General features: G+C 52.6%; 1 protein-coding gene across 4 annotated transcripts in view; it reads left to right on the plus strand.

Annotated features, from left to right (window-relative positions):
• The window catches only part of Kiaa1671 (KIAA1671 homolog), a 142,676-nt gene that overhangs the window by 15,407 nt on the left and 106,760 nt on the right, over positions 1–20,509 (plus strand). For 2 of the 4 annotated variants that reach the window (XM_017598547.3, XM_039090200.2), the window contains exons 2-3: positions 15,768–15,914; positions 17,486–19,111. In XM_017598547.3, the coding sequence (XP_017454036.1) occupies positions 17,541–19,111 (1,571 nt within the window). In that variant the 5' untranslated portion in view covers positions 15,768–15,914; positions 17,486–17,540. The remainder of the gene's footprint in view (positions 1–15,767; positions 15,915–17,485; positions 19,112–20,509) is intronic. The other 2 variants (NM_001402472.1, XM_063271226.1) reach the window with 1 other exon arrangement.

Here is a 20,509-nt window from a genome sequence, read left to right on the forward strand (position 1 = left end):
GTGAACTTCCCTTGGGATAGTTTAATCCCAAGCCAGGATGCCCCCAGTTTGTTTAGCTGCTCCCCAATCACCAATCACTGGGCAGTCACGTTCCTTTAGCCTTGTGTCCCAGCGCTCTCCTCTGCTTTCTACCCTAGTGCACTGTGCAAGGGAAGGGTTCCTTTTCCCCTTGAGTTTTCTACCACAAGGCCTTTGCACAATGACTCTTCTATTTTCCCTTGTGCATGCGTTGTATGTGTGTGTGTCTATGCATGTGTTGTTTCCCTTGTTGTATGTATTTGTATGTTGTATGTGTGTGTGCCTGTATTATTTCCCTTTTATGTATTTGTGTGTTGTATGTGTATATGCATGTGTTTCCCTTTGTATGTGTGTTGTATGTGTGTGTATGCATGTGTTGTTACCCTTGTTGTCTTTGTGTTGTGTGTGTGTGCATGTGTTATTTCCCTTGCATGTATTTGTGTGTTGTCTGTGTGTGTACATGTGTTATTTCCCTTGCATTTGTGTGTTGTATGTGTGTGTACATGTGTTATTTCCCTTGTATGTATTTGTGTGTTGTCTGTGTGTGTACATGTGTTATTTCCCTTGCATTTGTGTGTTGTGTGTGTGTGCATGTGTTATTTCCCTTGTATGTATTTGTGTGTTGTATGTGTGTGTACATGTGTTATTTCCCTTGCATTTGTGTGTTGTATGTGTGTGTACATGTGTTATTTCCCTTGTATTTGTGTGTTGTATGTGTGTGTATGCATGTGTTGTTTCCCTTGTATGTATTTTTGTGTTGTATGCATATGCATGCATGTGCTGTTTACCTTTGTGTTAAATGTATTTGTTGTGTGTGTATGTATGTTATTTCCCTTGTATGTATTTTTGTATTGTATGTGTATGTATGTATGTGTTTACCTTTGTGTATGTTATATATATTTGTGTGTGTGTGTGTGGGGGGAACATGTGCCATAGATAAATGTTGGGTGTGGTGTCTTCCCTGATGTCCCTTCTCCTCTTCAATGGCTGACTCAGTCTCTCTCTGCTGGGCTGGCAGGCTAGCTGTGAACGAGGTGGCCTGACTTCAGGAACGGGTGGGCAGGGTGGGCAACATTGTGACCGTTGATGTTGGCTTCCTGCCATGGGCTGGATTCCAGTGTACTTCCTTAGCCTCTCTGGAAGTCAGACACTGAACTTACTCCTCTGGCCTAGCTGGAGAAACTGAGGGTTCAGTTACACAGCTGACGTCACGAGCCAGAACCCAAGTCCCACTCTGACCACACAGCCACACCCGTCCAGGCAGCCTGTCCCTCAGGCTTCTGACTTTGAAGGACTGTCCTGGTTCATTCCTGCTGGTTAGCTGCTGAACAGTTAAGGCTTTGGGACTCTGCAATTTTCTAACAAGCGTGAGCTTGGCTTAGGCAGGTTATCTCTCCATAATTCACTTCCTCCTCCCAGTGGTTCCAGGTGTCTTAAAGTTACTACTGTAATGAAACACCCCGACCAACACAACTTGGGGAGGAAAAGGTTTATTCAGCTCACACTTCCATATCACCGTTCATCATTGAAGGAAGTCAGGACAGGAACTCGGACAGGGCAGGAATCTGGAGGCAGGAGCTGATGCAGAGGCCACGGAGGGGTGCTGCTTACTGGCTTGCTCAGCCTGCTTTCTTATAGAACCCAGGGCCACAGGGCCAGGGATGGCCCCACCCATGATGGACTGAACCCCCACCACTCCCAATCAATCACTAATCAAAACTCTTTAGGCTCGCCTACAGTCTGGTCTTACAGAGGCCTTATCTCAGTTGAGGCTCCCCTCCCCTCAATGACTTGAGTCATATTGACATAAAACTACCCAGCTCACCCAGACACTGAGGAATCCAGGTGACGTGTCTGAACAATTCTCTTAAAGGGGACAGGGGCTTTCCTGGTGCTATTTCCTGGTGTCAGTGACAGGCTCTCCTTGTCCCTGCTCCCCAGAGCTACACTTTTTGTTGTGAATTTGGGACCTTGCCTTGGGGAGTGGAGTGGGGACTGGGACCTCGCAGTAGGCCAGTGGCCCTAGGAAGCCAGATACATGCTCAGATCAATGTAGGAAGCTGTCTTTGATGGTGGAGCTGCTGTTGTGGATTCTTGGATGTCTTGGATTGGAGAACACATTGTGTGTGCCCACACAGTCTCCTCTCTGATCCACCTTCCTCTGCCTGTCCACAGCTGACCAGGCCTGTTTACACCTGTGTTCCTGGCTCCCGTCACGTGGTAGGGGACCCACATGTAAACATTGCCGAGTGCTTTTCCTGTCTATGATTCAGAAGCCTTTTGACAGCTGAGGACACTCGGGCTGGGGAAGGCCTTCGCGGTGAGCTGTAATCTGGACTTTAGGATACTTTTTGGGGGTTCTTATACCTGCCACCTTTCTCCACCCCAATCCTTCCCACCACTCCAACACTAGGCTGGTGAGAAAGACGGTTAGAGGGGAACGGGGACGTAGATCTCGTTGGACTACTTCCTGTTGATTAGGTGCATCAAGTTCCTTGGGGAAAAGTCCAATCTTTGTGGTCAGGAGGTCTCCAGCCAGTAATCCGCCCGACCCTCCAGGCTCTGGTTTTCTTTATACCCTCTCAGGAGTCCCCAGAATTCCAAATCTGAACCATCGTCAGCTGGCAGAATCTCGCCCCTGCAAGTGCACCATTGCTCTTGGATAGTCCGAAACAGTCCTGTATCCCCCACCTGGGATCAAAACAAAAACATAATCACATAATTTTTTCTTTTTCTTTTTTTTTTTTTAAAGAAACCAAAATTTTCACTTCTGTGAGGCACCACTCGCAGCTCTCCCAGCACAGCTTCCTCTCGCTTCCGTTTCTGCCTCCCCAGAGGCCCACAGCCATGGAACAGGCTGGACTCGCCACACCTGGGAGGTCTGTTCTCTCCTGCTCTGGAAAGTACAGCGGGGTCCTCAGAGGGAGAGGAAGGGAGCATTCCAATAGAGCCCCAAATGTGACTTCTGTGGGCTCTGTGGGCTCTGCCCGTTGTTCTCCTACACACTGGGTGCAGACCCCTTCCCCTCCCCCTCACCAGCCCCAGCTGCCTCTTTTTTTTTTTAAAGATATATTCATTTATTATATATAAGTCCACTGTAACTGTCTTCAGACTCACCAGACGAGGGCATCAGATCTCTTTACAGGTGGTTGTGAGCCACCATGTGGTTGCTGGGAATTGAACTCATGACCTCGGGAAGAGTAGTCGGGTGCTCTTAACCGCTGAGCCATCTCTCCAGCCCCCCAGCTGCCTCTTAACTCCCACTCTTAACCTCTAGACATCTGCTTCTTCTTTGTCCGCCATCTCCAACCTCCCAGGCCCCTTGGCTGTGGTGTCACCCACTCCCTTGGAGCCTTCCTTGATCGCTGTCTGTGAGGGACCCTGCTTCCTTCCCCTCCTCACAGGACATACCTTTATTTTGGCCCCAAATCCATCACTCATCTGAGCCACACCCCACTCTCTGAACGCCGCCTGAACTTGACTTTTGGGTTCATTCCTGGAGGTGGACTCAATAAAGCTGGTGAACACCAAGTTCAGCCAGGGCAAGTGAATGCTCGACCCGCATTGTTTGACCGTCAGCGTGTTGTCCTTCGTCCAGCAGGGGGTGACACCACGGGGAGACTGGCGTTTCCAGCCAGTTCCCTGGCGAGTCAGTGGTCCTAGAAAGTGGGGTGTCATAGTTCTGCCCCAGAGGCATCTGACTCAGGCGCCATCCAGGTTCAGTTGGTTTATCTGGAACCTCCATGGTCTACCCGCCAGCAGGTTGCCTCTGAGGGTCCCTCAGGTTACCTGTGCTGGGGACAGTGTGGGGGGACCTTTGGACTGGACACTGCGTGGCTCTCCAGCACTGGGGGGACGGGGGGAGTCTGGGTTTCTGATGCTCAGAAGCCAGAAGCCAAGAGGACTGTGTCAGCCGCGTCAGAGTGTGTGGGTGGAGCTGACAGTCTTTGCCAGACCAGTGCAGGCATTTGCCTTTGGGGTCTGGTGAGCTGGCCGCCTTTCCTGCTGTGACTGAAGCTGGGTATTGCTCTTCCTGGGCTGTGGGGTTTGATGGGAGCAGGTCTTGGGGCAGCTTTCTGAGCCACTGTTTCCTTGGGTTTGCCATCTGAGGGCACACAGTGCCTGCTTGCTGTCTGCACCCCAGCACACCTGCGCCCCCTCTCAGGTGAGGTGGCTTGAGGCAGACAAGGTGTCAGCTACTCTGGTCTCAGCTTGACCCCATGAGGACTCCTTCAGCCTCGAGCAGCCTCTGTCCGCAGTGTATGTACCGCTTTGTCCCACAGAAGCCGGCCGCTGATTATGGGTGCCTTGGTTTGGGGGTTTGCGACCACATGGGTGTTTGAAGCTGTGGTTTGCTGCTTCCCAGCAGTGAGGGACGAAGTCAGGTCAGGTCACCTGCCATGCAGAGGATTCAGATCCTGAGCCGGAGTATGGCTTCTGCTGAGCACATCCCAGCCACTGTGAAATGGGAAGACTTTTGACTTGAGCCTTGGAACTTGGGGACTGTCTGCCTACATGGTGCCCTAAAATGGTGACCCCCCACGTGCTAGCTGGGAGTCTGTCGGAGTCCCACCTCTGCTGTCCTCTCTGTCCTGATGGCTCCCACCCCAGGCTCCACACAATGTTTGGGCTTCACACTAGTCCCAGGGAGAGAAGCTCTTCAAAGTCCCAACCTAGTACGGGGCGGGCGCACCACTCTTGGCTGTTGGTGGTTATCAGGTCCATCGAGGCTCCTGGAAGCCAGAGATTTGGAGTGTCACGGTTCGCCGAGTCCAGGGGTGAGCGTGCATAGCTTGGAGGCAGGTTCATTGGGTGACTGGAGACACCAGGTGGGAGGTTAGGAGAGCTAAAACCCGCTCTGTTATGGAGAGGCACACATCAGAGTTCTCTCCACGGGAGGGGTAGGGGAGGCACCCTTAATCCTACTCCCTCCCTTGCCGGAGTGAGGTTATATTCTGGCAATGTGTCTGCCCCAGGACCCTAGCAGTTAGCGTCATCGTCATCATAGAGGACCCACCTGCCTCAGAGGCAGCTGGGAGAAGTGAACTTCGGTTGGCGAGGTGTTTCACGGAGCCGCAGCTTGATAATCCAGAAGGATGCTCCCCTCGGAATTCCAGAAGTTGAAGTAAACAAAAACAAGGGTGGATGACCTACACTCTTGATCCCGCCCTAGAGATGACTAATCCACACACACCTGCCTATCTCTCTGACTCGTGCCGCAGACTCGTGCAGGCTCATCACCCTCCATTCGGATCTGTATCTCAACAACCAGCTGTACCTGAAGGTTTTAAAGATTGATTTTGGGCTGGGAGGTGGCTTAGTAGAGAAGATGCTTGCTGGGCAGGCGAGAGGCTCCGAGTTCGGATCCCGGCACCTGTGTAAGAACCAGACGTGACAACCTCACCTCTAATCCTGGCACTTGGGAGCAGGAGAAGGGCTCAAGCTGGCTAGCTATGCTAGCAGCATCCGGGGACTCTAGGTCCAGAGAGAGATCCTGAGAGTATGCAGACCACCCGCGTTCAACCGCAAAAGAAAAAATGATCGTCACACGTATGGGTGGTGCAGTCACAGGGTTCAAGGTGGAACAGGTCCACCGTGCAGGTGAGACCGGGCCCCTCCCGCCCCACCCGCCGCACCTCACCCCAGCGGACAAACAGGAAACTTATTTTTAATTATATTTTTCACTTTTCTCTGGGATGCCTTGCGGCTCCCTGGAGCTCGAGTGTAAAGGACTCCATTACACTCATTGTGAGTCATTATCTGCCAATTAGCCAGTCCTGAGCGAATCCCTCAGGGGTGGATGAAGCAGCCTCTGGTAGTTGATGGTGTAATTTGGCTCCTCTGTAAGCCGGTGGATAAAGACAGTGGGCTTGGGAGCTGAGGGCACAGTAGTGGTCGAACCCCCCAACTCTGTGTTTCCTCAGGCCTTGGAGCCAGGCTGGACTAGCCCCAGCTGTAGAGACTTTTCTTTTGCCTCAGAGCTCAGTCCTGGCTAGTGTTATGTTAACTTGGCTGTGAGCTGGAGTCACCTGAGAGGAGGGAGCCTCAAGTGAGAAAGATCAGGCTGAAGGCAAGCCTAAAAAACATTTTCTTAATTAGTGATTGATGGGGAGGGTCCCGCCCACTGTGGGCGGGGCCATCTTATTGTGGGCGGGGCCATCCTGGGTTGGTGATCCTGGTTTCTGTAAGGAAGCAGGCTGAGCAAGCCATGGGGGAAGCAAGCCAGTAATCAGCACCCCTCCATGGCTTCTGCATCAGCTCCTGCCTGCAGGTTCCTGTCCTGTGTGAGTTCCTGACCTGACTTCCTTCAGTGATGGACTCTGTTGTGGTAGTGTGAGGTGAATTAACCCTTTCCTTCCCTGCTTCCTTTGCTCATAGCGTTTATCATAGTAAGACAAACACAAAGACAGAAATTGATACTAGGATAAGGGGGTGTTGCTGTATCAGACCCGACCATGGTTTGGGGAGGACTGGGGAAGGAATCAGAGCTCGAAAAACGGTTGCCCGGTCTCACCTGCACGGTGGACCTGTTCCACCTTGAACCCTGTGACTGCACCACTTCCAAGTTCCTGCAGGAGCTTGGAAGATGAGAATCTTGTGAGCAGGCCTGGCCTGTGAGGTTTCAGAGGGAGCCAAAGACTAGGAGAGCCATTTGCTATTTTGAACTGAGAGTTTGTGGTTCTGGTCAGCTGGGGCTGAAGAATCAGACAAGAGACCAGCACCAATAAAGTATTACCATTGAGTTTCTGGGACACTCGGCGCTGGTCAGCTAGAGCTAAGAAACCAGCATCACTGAGATGAACTCCTCTGGGAAGGGTTTCCTGAGAAACACAGAAGCTGTGTTCCAGAGACGGACCAGGTTGTACCTCACACTGGCGGCTGAACTTGGTAATGTGTAAGAGTCACCAAGGTGGTCCTAGTTTTGAAGGCATGAAGGGGTCATGGAGAACGACTGAGGCTTGGCACTGTGTGGCAGGGCTGGAGTTCCTGTAGAGAGCCCAGGAGAGGCTGTTGGTGAAGGTACAGCCCAGTTGCAGGAAAGACTTCAGCATTTTGGAGATGACAGTACTGTGGGATGACCACCAAGAATTGTGGTCACAGTGAAGTGGAGTCAGCCGGAGGGGACAAGAGAAGCTGTGTGTGCTAGTACACCCAGAAGGCAGAGCTGGGGAAGTGACCCAAGGCCTTTGAAGCCGAGAAGAGCCTGAGTGAATCTCAGACAGTGGACGATTGAGTTTATTTATACACTTGAGGCTTGTTTTTGCTTTGTGCTCTGGTTGTGACTGCTTCTTCCTTTATTTATTTTTGTAGAGATTTATTTTATGTACATGAGTACACAGTAACTGTCTTCAGACACACCAAAAGAGGGCATCGGATCCCATTACAGATGGTTGTGAGCCACCGTGTGGTTGCTGGGAATTGAACTCAGGACCTCTGGAAGAGCAGTCAGTGCTCTTAACCACTGAGCCATCTCTCCAGCCCTGCTTCTTCTTTCTTAAAGTAGGAAGAAGGTATTTTATTTTTGATGTTACAGGAGCCCCCAGTTGAGGGGCTTTTAAGACTTCGGATTCTAAAGAGACTAGGCTTTTAAATCTTTAAAACTTAAAAGACGGTGGGACTTTAAAAAATTAATATTCATGGGTAACCTTGGGGAAGAACAAGAAAGGAGAAGCTACGGTTTAACGTCGGCGAGCTCGTCGAACTGACCGGGGCTGTGTGAGGCTTGTCCCTGGGTTCCCCTGCGCTGATCAGGGCGGGAGAACATCCTCAGCTACAAGAACCTGGGTTGGGGGGTTGGGGACTTAGCTCAGTGGAAGAGCGCTTGCCTAGTGAGCGCAAGGCTCTGGGTTCGGTCCCCAGCTCCGGAAAAAAAAAAAAAAAGAACCTGGGTTGGTTGTGTGCGCGGGGTAGGCCTGTTACCCAGTCCCAGGCTGCTGTGGAGGAGGGCTGTGTCACTGTAGTGCTGGAGATAAACCAGGAGGACTCACGGGGCCTGGGGCACGAGTTCCGTCTCTGCGCCGAGTGATGTCATTGGGTCACTGGGTCGGTGGCGTTTCTCGGTTTGCGATTTTATTTATCTGCTCCTTTTAGTCCAGTCCTGTGCGGAAGACGAGCTGATATTGGGTGTGGCCAGCGTTTTGACCTATGTCTGCACCCCCTGGGTCTGCGCTCTCCCAATCTGGGAAATAGAAGTGCTCCGCCAGCAGGCTGATGCAAAAGCCTACGTTTTCATTAGAAATCCATCCCTCCAGCTTCTGAAACCTTAAATCCCCACCCTACCCCAATCGCAAATAGTTCCGCAAGGGTTCCGGGTCTGCTCGCAGGCGCCCCTCGCGTGCCTTCTCATTTCTCCTTTGGGACATTTGGATGGGATGCTTCTTCAAAGCCGGCGGTGGCGGTGGCGGTGGCGGTGGCAGTAGTGTCCAAATCCGCACATTAGTGGCCTTGTCAACTTAAATAATCTGCCCCAAACTCCCGAGTTTATCTTGTGCTTAGCAAGCCCTGACCAACAATGGCTTAAGCAAGTACGCTTTTGCATACAAACCCCAAGGGGTTCCTGTCGTCTAAAGTGTTGATTGCCTTGTGGCCTCTTGCTTCCAAGAGGTCTGCTGTGAGTCCAGGCCTTCCATCCGGCCCTGGTCGCATCTGCCTGTTTTATTCAGGGTGGAAGTCTCCCTCCAAGCCACTTTACCTTCCTCTGTCTTTGAGTCAACGCAGGGTCACATGCAGCTCCAGACAGAGAGAGCCCAAGCCCCTCTCAGGTCTGGGAGCGTCCTGATAGCCCTGTCTGCTTGTTGTCTCTGGGCTCTACCCTTCCTTACCTTCTTTTGCCTTAAACAAAGGGTGAGTTTCAGCCATTCCTCTTGAGCAATTATCTTTTTATTTCATTTTAAACCTCTCACTTTTAAAAAAAAAGTTCAGTACAATTATTTTAAAAGGAATGTTTGAAGAAAGGAAAAGAAGCATTTTCTTGCAAACCCCAGAGCGGCCCGGCTTTTCAAGAGGAAACAGCGCTAGTAATTGTGCTGAAAACCCAGGGGTATTTTACAGCTAGCGCCAGGCAGGGCAGCTGGTCGGTGGACAGAGAGAGGGCCGTTTTCTGTGTGTCCATTTGGTGAGCAAGGGGACACAGGTGGGCCGAGACATGTGGGACACCAGGCCGTCGGTCTCCGGCACTTCCGAAGGCCATCGGCTTCCAGTGACCCTGGAAGGGGTCTGTGGCCAGAGTGGGGTGTGGTGGGAACACCAGCCTTGGGAGGGATACAACCTGGGTCTTGCTCCTGAGCCGGCTTCAGTTGGATGTGTCAAGAACTGGGTCTTACGTGGGCTTTCTCTAAGAGATGTGCTCTAGTTAAGTCGCTGTAAAAGGCATGTTCAGGTATGTGGGAATGGTGCAGCGTAAAGTGCTGTCCCTGGAAAGAGAGGTTGCATTTGTGAATGAGATGCCCTCCATCTCCTCTCAGGGTGCGTGTGTGTGGGACATGGCAACCCTCCAAGGGGCTGGACCATTTTGCCCAGTGAGAGGAACTATGCTCTAAGCCTTGCAAGGACTTGCTTGTGCATAGGTCGGCGGTTCTTGGGCCAGTATTTGCCAGTTCCTCCAGAATGTGTGCTTGGGAGAGAATCACTGTTTTCTGTTATGTAAAATGGTTTTCCCAACTTCTCATTGAGAGTGCAGGGTGCTGACATTCAGAGCTGTGTTGTGGCTTGTTGAGTTGGGCCCAAGGGTGGAGTCCTCTCTGCTCTGCTGCTGTCTTTGTTCGTGCCTCTCTCTCCCTGGCCATGCCAGGCCTGCGCAGCCTCTGGGCTGGTTCCAGCCAACTCCCTTCTTTCCGAGCACTGTCCAGGCCCTTTGGAAACCACCTAGCCCCATTTGTAATAATGGCCTTTAAGTGGAGCAGGGACAGTTCTGGAGAGGTGAGGCCAGCCAGGCTCCAGTGCCCACCAGCTGCGCTTATTGGGTTCGCTTCAGAGAAATGGCTGCAAACCTGACCTCCAGCTGGGAGGTCAGCAAGGAAAGTCGGTCCCTGGGAATCATTGTGCAAGCATGCAGGGCTTGGAGAGCAGTGCACACACACCCTCTGAACCAACCCGCTGTCTTCTGGGCCAGATTCCCCAGGAAAATAATTACCCGTGGGTATTCGCTGTAGTGTTAGACTTGGCTTCTGACATAGGATTGCTTGCTGGCTAGAACTCCCCAAGTGGGCAAGGGTGGCACGTCACAGAGTACCAGCGCGGGCACTGGCAGTCCAGCTTTTCTTCTGGTCCTCATATGTGCAAAGACTTAACTGAGACATTGCCACTGTTCTGTTTCTCAAAGGACCTAAGGCTAGCCGGGTCTCAGATTATCAAATGAGGGGATACCCTTAGACATGCATTTCAGAAGCACCAGGAAATGCTATGTAAGGCGCCAGAGCTGAACACACTGGTAACATACTATGATATTAAAAAAAAAAAAATCTAAATACCACCATGTGTGGTAGCATAAGCCAGTCTCAGCACATGAGAGGCTGAGGCAGGAGGATTGCCTTGAATTTGAGACTTAGCTAACTAGGGCTGTATAACAAGACCCTGTCTCAAAAAGCCAGAACCAGCCTAACAACTGACAAACTGGTTCCTAGACAGCAGTGTGAACCGGCCGTGCGGGGAATGCCCACTGGTTACGCTGGCTGTGTGGCAGAATGCCATGTGGCCTTTGGGTCTCCAGGCTAGGGTTTAAGACTGTTAAATGTTTTCCTGTGGGCCTGTGAGGTGGGTCAGCAGGGTCAAAGCTCTTGCCGCACGATCCTGACAACCTGAGTCCCAGCCCCAGATCCTATGGTGGGAGAGAATGGAATCCTGAGAGTCGTCCTGGGACCTCCATGTGATTGCTAAGGTACACACATGTTCACACTTTCATATGTGAATAACTTAAAAAAACAAACCAGACATGCTGGGCTTGAGGATACAGCTGGGCCAGTAGAGTGCTTGCCTGACACGGGGAAGGCCCCAGGTTTGATCTGCAGGATGGAGTAAATTGGGTATAATGTCAGGCAGGGAGAGCAGGAGGCTGAGACCGTCCTTGATTACATAGCGAATCAGAGGCTATGTGAGACTCTGCCTGAAAAGGCAAAAAGTTCAAACCTTCCGTCTGTCCGATTAGCAGTTTCACAGTTCTATGGTGGAACTGGAAGAGACCTCGGGAAGAAAAGAAGCCGGCTGCAGCCTGAAATATTACCGCAGCCACGGGAGCAATCCTGGCCTTGGAGACTCAGTGTTTGAGGGGACCCCGGTATGCACATTAGAGTAATTTGTTCTATAAAGGACAGCAGTAGATGTCTTTTTTTTTTCCCTCTGGGTCACATGATGAGCTACCAGCCAGAGCCACAGACGTGGCTCCTGAGAGCCGTCTCAGTGTCTGGGCTCAATAAAACTTTATTTACACAGCCAGGCAGAGGGCGAGCGTAGCTTCCGAGCTGTAGTTTGCCAGTTCCCCCAACCTGGAGAAAACAAGAGGGGACGAAGGCTGCTTGATGACTGGGTTCTCCAGTGGCTGCAATTGTCCCAGAATAGCACAAATTGTAGGAAGGAACTGGCCGTGGGATTGAAAAGGCGGATGTTTACTCGAGAGGGATGAACTGTAATGTAACACTCTTTAGATACGCAGCTGGTCTGGGGTGGGGGGTGTCTGACGGTTTGCATCAGCCTCTTGAGGGGCTGTGGCAAACAGTCCTGCTCTGGACGTCACTGGGGGACCCTTGTGAACTTCCTCGAACCCTAGGTAGTTGCCCCTATAACTCTTGTGGGTGGGACTGTGTGCTGAAGGCTGGAGAAAAAGTGCCTGGACTGCAGCCCAGAGGGTGGGTCAAGGATGGAGTACCCTCTCTGTCCGGGAGATTCAGAACTCTATCAGGGATCCAGGAAACTGGTCTGTGCTGGAGAAGTGCCTGCCCAGTTAGTTGATGTGGAATCCTTGAGTCTCCAGCTGAGTCTGGGAGGCATAACTCATCCAGGGTCCTACCTCTCAGGTCAGAGGCCAGAGGCAGGGAAGGGCTGGCCTGGGCCACAAAGAACCCAGGAGGCAGGTCCTGTCTGGGGAGAAGACAAGACAGGGACAGGGACAGGCAGACAGACAGGATACAGACCCTACGGTTATCAAATGTCCAGCTAGGGCCAACACACAAGGGGAAGAAGGTCAGGTGTTGCTAGAGGCCAGGGCAGGGGCTGAGGAGTCATCATTGCTTTCAGGAATGTGTTCTTTGGGAAGCCGGGCTGGAACAGACACTCCTCCCTCAGGACAGCTCTCGGTTCCTCAGCTGTCCCCACCGAGCAGGGGATGCGTGCTTTCAGAAGCCACACTTTACATCTTGATACGCTCTTTGCCTGAGCTGGTGGCGTATGGACCATTACTTTTCTCTCAGCAGCTTCGGTCAGACCTCAGGATGTAGCCAGCTTGGGGTCAAGAGAAAGGCCAAGCACTGTGCTCACAACATGTCGTGTGTGCCATCACACGGAGAGTGCCTATGTGTGTGCGCCTGTGTGTATGTAGTTCAGTGCCGAATCTGAGTCTCAAACACGGGGCCTCTCATGTGCTAGGCAGGCACTCTGTCACTGTATCCCCAGCCCTGCCTGTCCTCCTGAATGTCTGCCCCTGCCCCAGAGTGGGTGCCATTGTGGGGACCAAGGAAAGCCCACACATTCTGGTGGCATCTGACCAGTGACTATGCCCTGGTCACCTGGGGTCTGTGGTAGGACATTAGCTTCTTGGCTGTTCCCACAGTGATGAGTTTGCTCAGGTGGCTTTGAGGATTCAGGGGCCAAGGTTATGTCTCGGAAGAGGCTGAAAGGTGTCAGCCCTAACCCACGGCCCTCCCCAGAAGGTGGCATTCCCAGGACTCTGGTGCAGCACAGCAAATGGCTGGTGAGCATCCAGATCCATTTGAAGGCAGGAATGACACAGCTGCTGTGCTGAATCAAGTCTGGGAGCTGAGCTACAGCTAGACTAGGGGCTGGCCTGATCCCTGCTGTCTCTCCTCTTATAGCTATAGCCTCCTGGCTCCCAGAGAGGATCCCTGTCCTCTGCCTGTTTCCCACTATTTCCATGATCACATATGAATCGGGGATCGTATTTCCATGCATGTATGAACTGAGGACTGGAAGAACCCTTATCTAGGATGGGTGAGACCTGAGTTCAACTCTTAGTCCTATGAAATCTACAAAGCAAGTAACACACACACACACACACACACACACACACACACACACACACAGAGGGACAGACATGCACAGACACACAGAGACACACACAGAGAGACATACACACAGACACAGGTGTGCAGAGACACAGACACACACAGAGACAGAGACACAGACAGAGACACAGACAGAGACACAGAGACACAGACCCACACACACAGACACACACACACACATGCATACACACACATACATGCCACACACACACACCCCACACACCACACACACACACACACCCCACACACACCACACACCACATATGCATACACACACACACACACACACACACACACACACACACACGGCGTACCAACTCTGCACTTAGACACAGTAAGTGAGGCCACCCAGGAATAGATAGCAGGCAGTTCAGTGCAATAGGCTTCTGCTGTGTTCTGGAAGAGACTGCCATTTCAAATTGGGCGTAGCATATGTGATGTGTTCAGAGTGGGGTTTAAAAGCATCTAAATGGGCTCCTTGCCATTCACAGCAGGCTCAGTGGAAAGCGGAGAATCCTGGGCTTCTAACGTTGGGTGTGATGATTTAGGCGCACCCCACCCCCTCTATGGTTTTGGGCTTTGGCTCATGAATCTGTTCTCTGAGTCTTTGATTCCTTGGTGTGTGTGTGTGTGTGTGTGTGTGTGTGTGTGTGTGTGTGTGTGTGGTGTCTGTGGGTCTGTGTGCATGTGTGTCTCTGTGTGTGTGTGTCTTTGGGTCTGTGTGTGTGTGTTTGTGTGTGCCTGTGTGTGTGTGTGCCTGTCTGTGTGTCTGCATGCATGCTTGTCTATGTGCATGAGTGTACATGTGTTTGTGAGAACTATTGACTATGAACCAACCCACTTGCCTTCACCCACCCTTCCTTGCATCTGCATCGTGGCCTCTGGGATGGGCTTAGGGGGTCCTCCAGTGGCTAACACTTGTACATCATTGATCCCAGCTCAGCAGTGCCCTGGTGACACTCTATTCAAACCACGAAGAAGCTAATTCTGTCTACATGCTCACTGTCACGCTGGCACAGCTACGAAAAGACTGTGGCCACCAAGATGAGTGCCGTGTCCACTCTAGGAGGTTGCCCATGGGTCATCCAGTCTGACAGCGGGGTGTGTTCCCCATCGGCTTCTGTTTAGATGGCTATTGCAGCTCTGATTCCTGACTGCTACAAGGACTCAGATCACTCAGTGCCCTTGTTGTGAGACTCTGGGCACCTGTATTTGGCCAGCCTCTTAGTTGGGGACCAGGGACACGTGCTGCTTTCATGCATTCCCTCATCAAATATTTACTCATCAGCCACTGGGCTGCCCACTCCGTTCCGTTGGGGATGCAGTATCCTGTGAGCTTGCCATCGAAGGTACAGTGAGGATCGTGTCCTTGGCAATGTGGCTGTCCAGCAGCAAGTCCTGTGGACCTCGTGGTGTCGGTGCTACTCTGTGAACACATGTGTGAGGGGCCAGGCATGTCTGAACTGCGGCCCAAGGGGTGGGCCCAGGGTTTGCATCTGTGTGTGAGCAAGAGGCACATGTCACAGATACAGCCCGCATGTGCAAAGGCCCTGCGGAGGCTCCCAGATGCTGATGGAGAGGAGAGAAAGTGACTGAATCTGATGAAACTTTTTGGTTTTGTTTTGAGAAAGGGTCTCACGTAGCCAAGCTGGCCTCACATGCCTGATTTTTTTTTTTTTTTTTTTTTTTTTTTTGCTCCCACATACTGGGATGGCTATCGTTCACCAGCACACGTGATCGTAGACACCTTGAGTACTCAGTGGCTACCTCCCATAGGTTGAGAGCATTGGCTGAAGGCCACCAGTGTTCTTCGGGCAGCAGAGCTCCACCCGTACCCCTGTTCCTAGGCTCCCCCATCCCGTTACAGACCACTGCTCTTCCTATGCAGTGTTACAACTGCTTGTGTGTGCATGGGTGTATGAGGATGTGCCTGAGCGTTTGTGTTCTATAATGAGCATGCACAGGAGTATGTCAGTATGTATTCATGTGTTCATGAGTGTGTTAATGGCTGGGTGTGTTCATGGCTGGGTGTGTTAATGGCTGGATGTGTTCATGGCTGGATGTGTTCATGGCTGGGTGTGTCCATGACTGGGCATGTTCACATGGCTGACTGGGCGTGTTCATGACTGGGCATGTTCACATGACTGACTGGGCATGTTCACATGACTGACTGGGCATGTTCACATGACTGACTGGGCATGTTCACATGACTGGACAGGTTCACATGACTGACTGGGCGTGTCACACACAAAACTGAGTCCCATGGTTGCAGGAGTCTCTAGTTCATATTAGTACACACAGTAGGTGCTCAGTACATATTTGTCTGGGGAGCAGGGGAGGTGCTTATCTATGTGGACCCAGCGCTGTATGTGAACTCTACGTGAATATGTAAAGCTGACAGGCATGTGAGCCTCAGAGCTGGGGGAGACGCCAGCCGATGCAGTTGGAACCCAAAAGCTTTTGCACCGTCTGTGCGGAAGGAACTCGGAACCAAGCTGTCCTTCTGTGTCTCCCCAGCCCTGCAGAGACAGCCTGTGGGCACAGTCGCCTTCTTCCCCATGCTTCTGCTATGGGCTTGAGTGGATAGCCCATTCGCCATGAGCCGTGACCCCACTGGTGTTCCCATGTGGCCCCTTGGCCCTCGTCCAGGACCTGTCAGCTTAGGTGAGTGGGTGCTGAGCTGGGGGCTGGGTGTTTGGAAGGCGGGGTTGCCGGGGAATTTTACTTTGCTTCCTGTCCACGTCCCAGCTGGGTGTGAGTTGCAGAATTGGGGGCTTTGAGGGATCACCTGGACTCTGAGGTGAGCAGCCTGGTTTGAGGTGGGAATGGGGGCTTTAGTGCTCCACCAGGGAGTCGTACAGACAAAAGACCTGAGGCTCTTGGGTGCCCCAAATATCCATTGCATCCCAGGCTGAGTCGAGACAGTGTTCCCGGCGTGGGATGCTGGATCTGTTAGCAGTTAGGAGTGTGTACGGAAGAGAAAAATGCCAAAATCTGTCTGCCTTCATTCCCTACAGTGAACGAGCTACACAGGCCTGGGAGGTCCTAGCTTAGCCATGTCTCCCTTCTGAGTTCTTGGAGGCCCGGGCCATCTCTGTGGTAGTTAGGAAGGGGATGGCTGTCATTACTGAGGCAGGGTAGGTCAAGGGCAGGGAGACCCATACAGTGCCTTTTAGGATTAGAAAAGAGTAAAAGGTGACATTTTAAGGAGGCAGGGCTGAAGCTCCTTGGAGTGGTACACACCTGTCACCATAGCACCAGGTAGGCGGGGGAAGCAGGAGTCGGTGGGGGGAGGGGGGCCTCAAGGTCATTCTTGGATAGCTAGGGAACGTGAGGTCAGCCTTGGCTACATGAGACCTGGTCTCAAAAATCAAAAGGACGAAAGAGGCTAGACGTCTAGACGTTACAGGCAGGGACTGGAGGTCTGGTTCTAGCAGAATGGAACCATTTGGGAACTTCTCTGGGTCACATTTTCTTCCATTCCTCTCTGAGCTGTGGGAGGGTTCTGGGCTCCTCTCTGAGAGCAGACCCCAAAGCTGAGCCGGAAAGATTAGCGGCGTTCAGGCCACTGGGAAGTAAGACCCAACTGCTAGACCGGCCCGGAAGGTGGACAGGCACATAGGTAGAGTAGCAGAGCCAGGCCTCTCACTGTAAGCCCTCATCTGTGACATCACCACATCCTTCTTGTTAAAAGTATTAGGGTCTGGGCCTGCTCAGCAGAGAGCGTGTGTATGTAGCTCACATGAAACCCTGGGTTTCACCCTCACCACTGAAAACACAAAAACAAAACAAAAAAAGGCGTTAACTGTTGTTCAACAGTAAAGCTGGCTGTGAACAGACAACAGGGGGTTGATTTTGAAAACAGAAAACAAACACCAAAACTGAGAACTTTTGGCTTTTAAAGGCACCAGGGAAGGAGGGGGGAAGGGCAGCTGACAAGGTTCCATATTTCCAGGGCTCCTGCTCAGGTGGCTGTGTGACCCGAGGCTGGCTACTTACCCTCTCTGTCAGATGCTCAGCCCAGGATTGTGCTGGCTCCACTGGAGCTGAGCCACGCAAGTCCTCAGAACGCAGGGCTTTGCCTGACCCCCCGAACCAGGAGCAAACCAGGGTCCAGCAGTATGTCTGGAGCTTGCCTGGTGAGATCAGATTCCCGGTCCTGTTCCCCTAGACCCTCCTTCCGAGTTCCCGAAATCGCTCTGTGCTAAATCCACTGTTTTAATTTTTTTTTAAAGCAGTTGCGTCTCCGTTTCTGATGTGCTTAATCCTCATGGAGCTGCATTCGTAACCATGGCAACTCGGGTCGAAGTTGGCTCTATCGCATCCCTGAGGGCGGGGCCCGCCGGCCTTGGTGACATCGGCAGGGAGGAAACCCTGAAGAGGACCTACTTTTGCCAGACTGGGGACCTCCCTGGGGCGTCCTCCACCAGGATCCGAAGTGCAAAGAACCCCCTCCAGGCCCACCTGTTCCCACTACCCATTGCGCCCAAGCCTTTCCTTAAGGACCAGGTGCCCGAGAGGAAGGCTTCTGTCAAATCCTCGTGGTCTGGTGGTGCCACCCAGCCTCGTCCTTCAGCCCAGGCTGCTGAGGAGGAAGCGAAAGAGGACTTGGCTAAAACAATGCCAAGCCTAGCTGGCGAGGGGGCAGACCGAGGGGAGGCCCTGCAGAATGGCCCGTCTGTACCTAACAAAGCCACGTTCCTGAGGTCTGGCCCTAGCACTATGGGCCTCTTTGAAACAACCAAAGCTGGACCCGGCCTGGGCAAAGGGACTGGTGAGGGGAGCCGGGAGGCCAGCCCTCGGGCAACCCAGACGTCTCCCTTAAGTGCCAGGCCTGAGGTGGCCACCAAGCCAGCCCTACCCGCTCGGAAGCCCCCAGTGACTCTGCCCCGACCAACCTCCCTGTCGCAGGACACTGGGTCTGCTATTTCTCAGGGGGAGGCAGGCCGAGCCCAACCATTGCCAAAGGCCCACAGTGTGGAGGATCCCGCTGACCAGGCTCCAGAGGCCAAGCCTGTGAGGAGACGGCCTCTGTCAGCGGTGTTCAGCGAGTACCTGCAGCCCCTAAAGCCAGGCTCGGGGGGAGTGGCAGTCACGGGCAAAGTCCCCCCTACACCTCCCGAGAAGACGTGGGTGAGGAAGCCCCGGCCTTTGTCTGTGGACCTAACTTCCATTTTTGAGAGTGGAGACACGTTGCTGAGGAAGGTGACTAGGGAGCAGAGCACTGCAGAACGCCAGGGCCCAGAGAGGCCAGGCGTGGAGCCCAGGGGCAATGTGGAGAGCCCTGCCCGCGTGGATGGCACCCCTCGGGACCCTGATGCGGAATTCCAGGAGCTGTCAAAGAGGCTCCATGCACGGAAGGAGAAGATGGTCCTTAAGCAAACAGACACAGACAGTCCCAGGGCTCCAAGGGCCAGGGCTACCCCTGGAGATGATCAGAGTCCCCAGCAAGAGGAAGCCATGCCAGAGCAGCAATGGGAGAAGGTGCAGGAGTCCCCTTCACCCAGACCTGAAAGAGGGCTGGGGCTGACAGAGGTCAAGGGTGAAAGGCTCGACCAGGAGGCTTCTGCCCGGACGGAGAGGAAGCCTGCAGGAAGTGTCAGGAAGCGTTTCAGTCTGTTTGGGGAAGACAGCGCAGGGGCCTTGGCAGTGGTACCTGAGCCCAGCCCTGTGACCCCAGAGTCTCCGTCCTCAGCGTCCACAGTGTCGACAGCGTCCACAGTGCCAGAGCCTTCAAGAGCTGGTGTGAACGTTCAGGCTCGAATCAAAGGCTGGTCTGTGGAGAGAGCAGGGGAGGAGAAGCCAGAGGTCTGGAGAAGGGCCTCCCAGGCTCGGCCGTTGCCTGCGGATTTGACCAAACCGTAAGTGGACACACACCCTAGAACCTCGCTCAGCCTCGGGCTGCCTCAACACCCACTGTGGAGTCCAAGGCTAGGAGAACACTTAGACACAAATCCCAGCCATTGCCCCAGGGGAGGGAGCAGGCCTCTCAGATAAGCAGCTGAGGTGAGAGGGTCAGGACATGGCAGGCACAGGGCTCAGTTGGCTCTCTGCACAGGAGCACGGTGAGAGATGGGGTTTCCCCCGTCACAGGTTAGAAGGCAAGGCTTTGGGGGTGGGGGGCGGAGGGAGTCTGCATCAGTTCCTGCTCAGTGCTCTTTAGAGTAGATCAAGGATGGCGTGTGCCTTGGTGGGGAGCACTTAACATGTACAAGGTCCCCAACATCTTGTACATTTATACTCTCGTGTGTGTGCATGTGTGCACACAGTTTACACACTCATACACACCTCACACATACTTATACACACTCCCCACATATAGATGCTCACACAAGCTCACCTGCATGCATTCACACTCATTCACACCCACCCACATACACAGGGTCATTCACATCCCCACCCCCACACACTCATTCACACCCACCCACATACACACGTTCATTCATACACCCTCATACACCCTCACATACACACACTCCCACATACACACGTTCATTCACACACCTACCCCCACACACACTCATTCACACCCACCCACATACACACGTTCATTCACACACCCTCATACACCCTCACATACACACACTCCCACATACACACGTTCATTCACACACCCACCCCCACACACTCATTCACACCCACCCACATAACACACTCACATACCCACCCCACACACACTCATTCACATACCCACACATACACATGCCCTCACATACACACCCTCATTCACACACACATCCCATGCACACACATTCACACACACCCACATACACAAGCTCATTCACACAACCCTACATACATGCTCATTCATTCACACACACCCACATACACACTCATTCACACACCCCTACATACACACGCTCATTCACACATTCATTCATACACCCCTACTTACATGCTCATTCACATATACCCACATAACACACACTCACATATATACTCACGTGCTCTCACTCACATATCCACCCACTTGCACATGCTGGTGTGCGTGCGTGTGCACACACACACACACACACACACACAAGATTAGGCCTCAGTATTCATGATAAAGAACAAAACCAACTGCGCCTATGTGCCCAGGCTATCTCAAATTCTCTAGGCAGCCAAGGATGACCTTGAATTCCATGTCCTCCTGATTCTACCTCCCTAGAGCTGGAGTCAGAGCTGAAACCCAACCAGGACCAGCAAAGACTGAGAAAAACTCTTGAAAGAATGTAGATAGCATCCTCCACAGGGAGCCCTCGGCAGAGTCAGCAACT

The sequence above is a fragment of the Rattus norvegicus genome, chromosome 12 (assembly GCF_036323735.1).
Source record: "Rattus norvegicus strain BN/NHsdMcwi chromosome 12, GRCr8, whole genome shotgun sequence".
NCBI classification, from domain to species: Eukaryota; Metazoa; Chordata; class Mammalia; order Rodentia; family Muridae; genus Rattus; species Rattus norvegicus.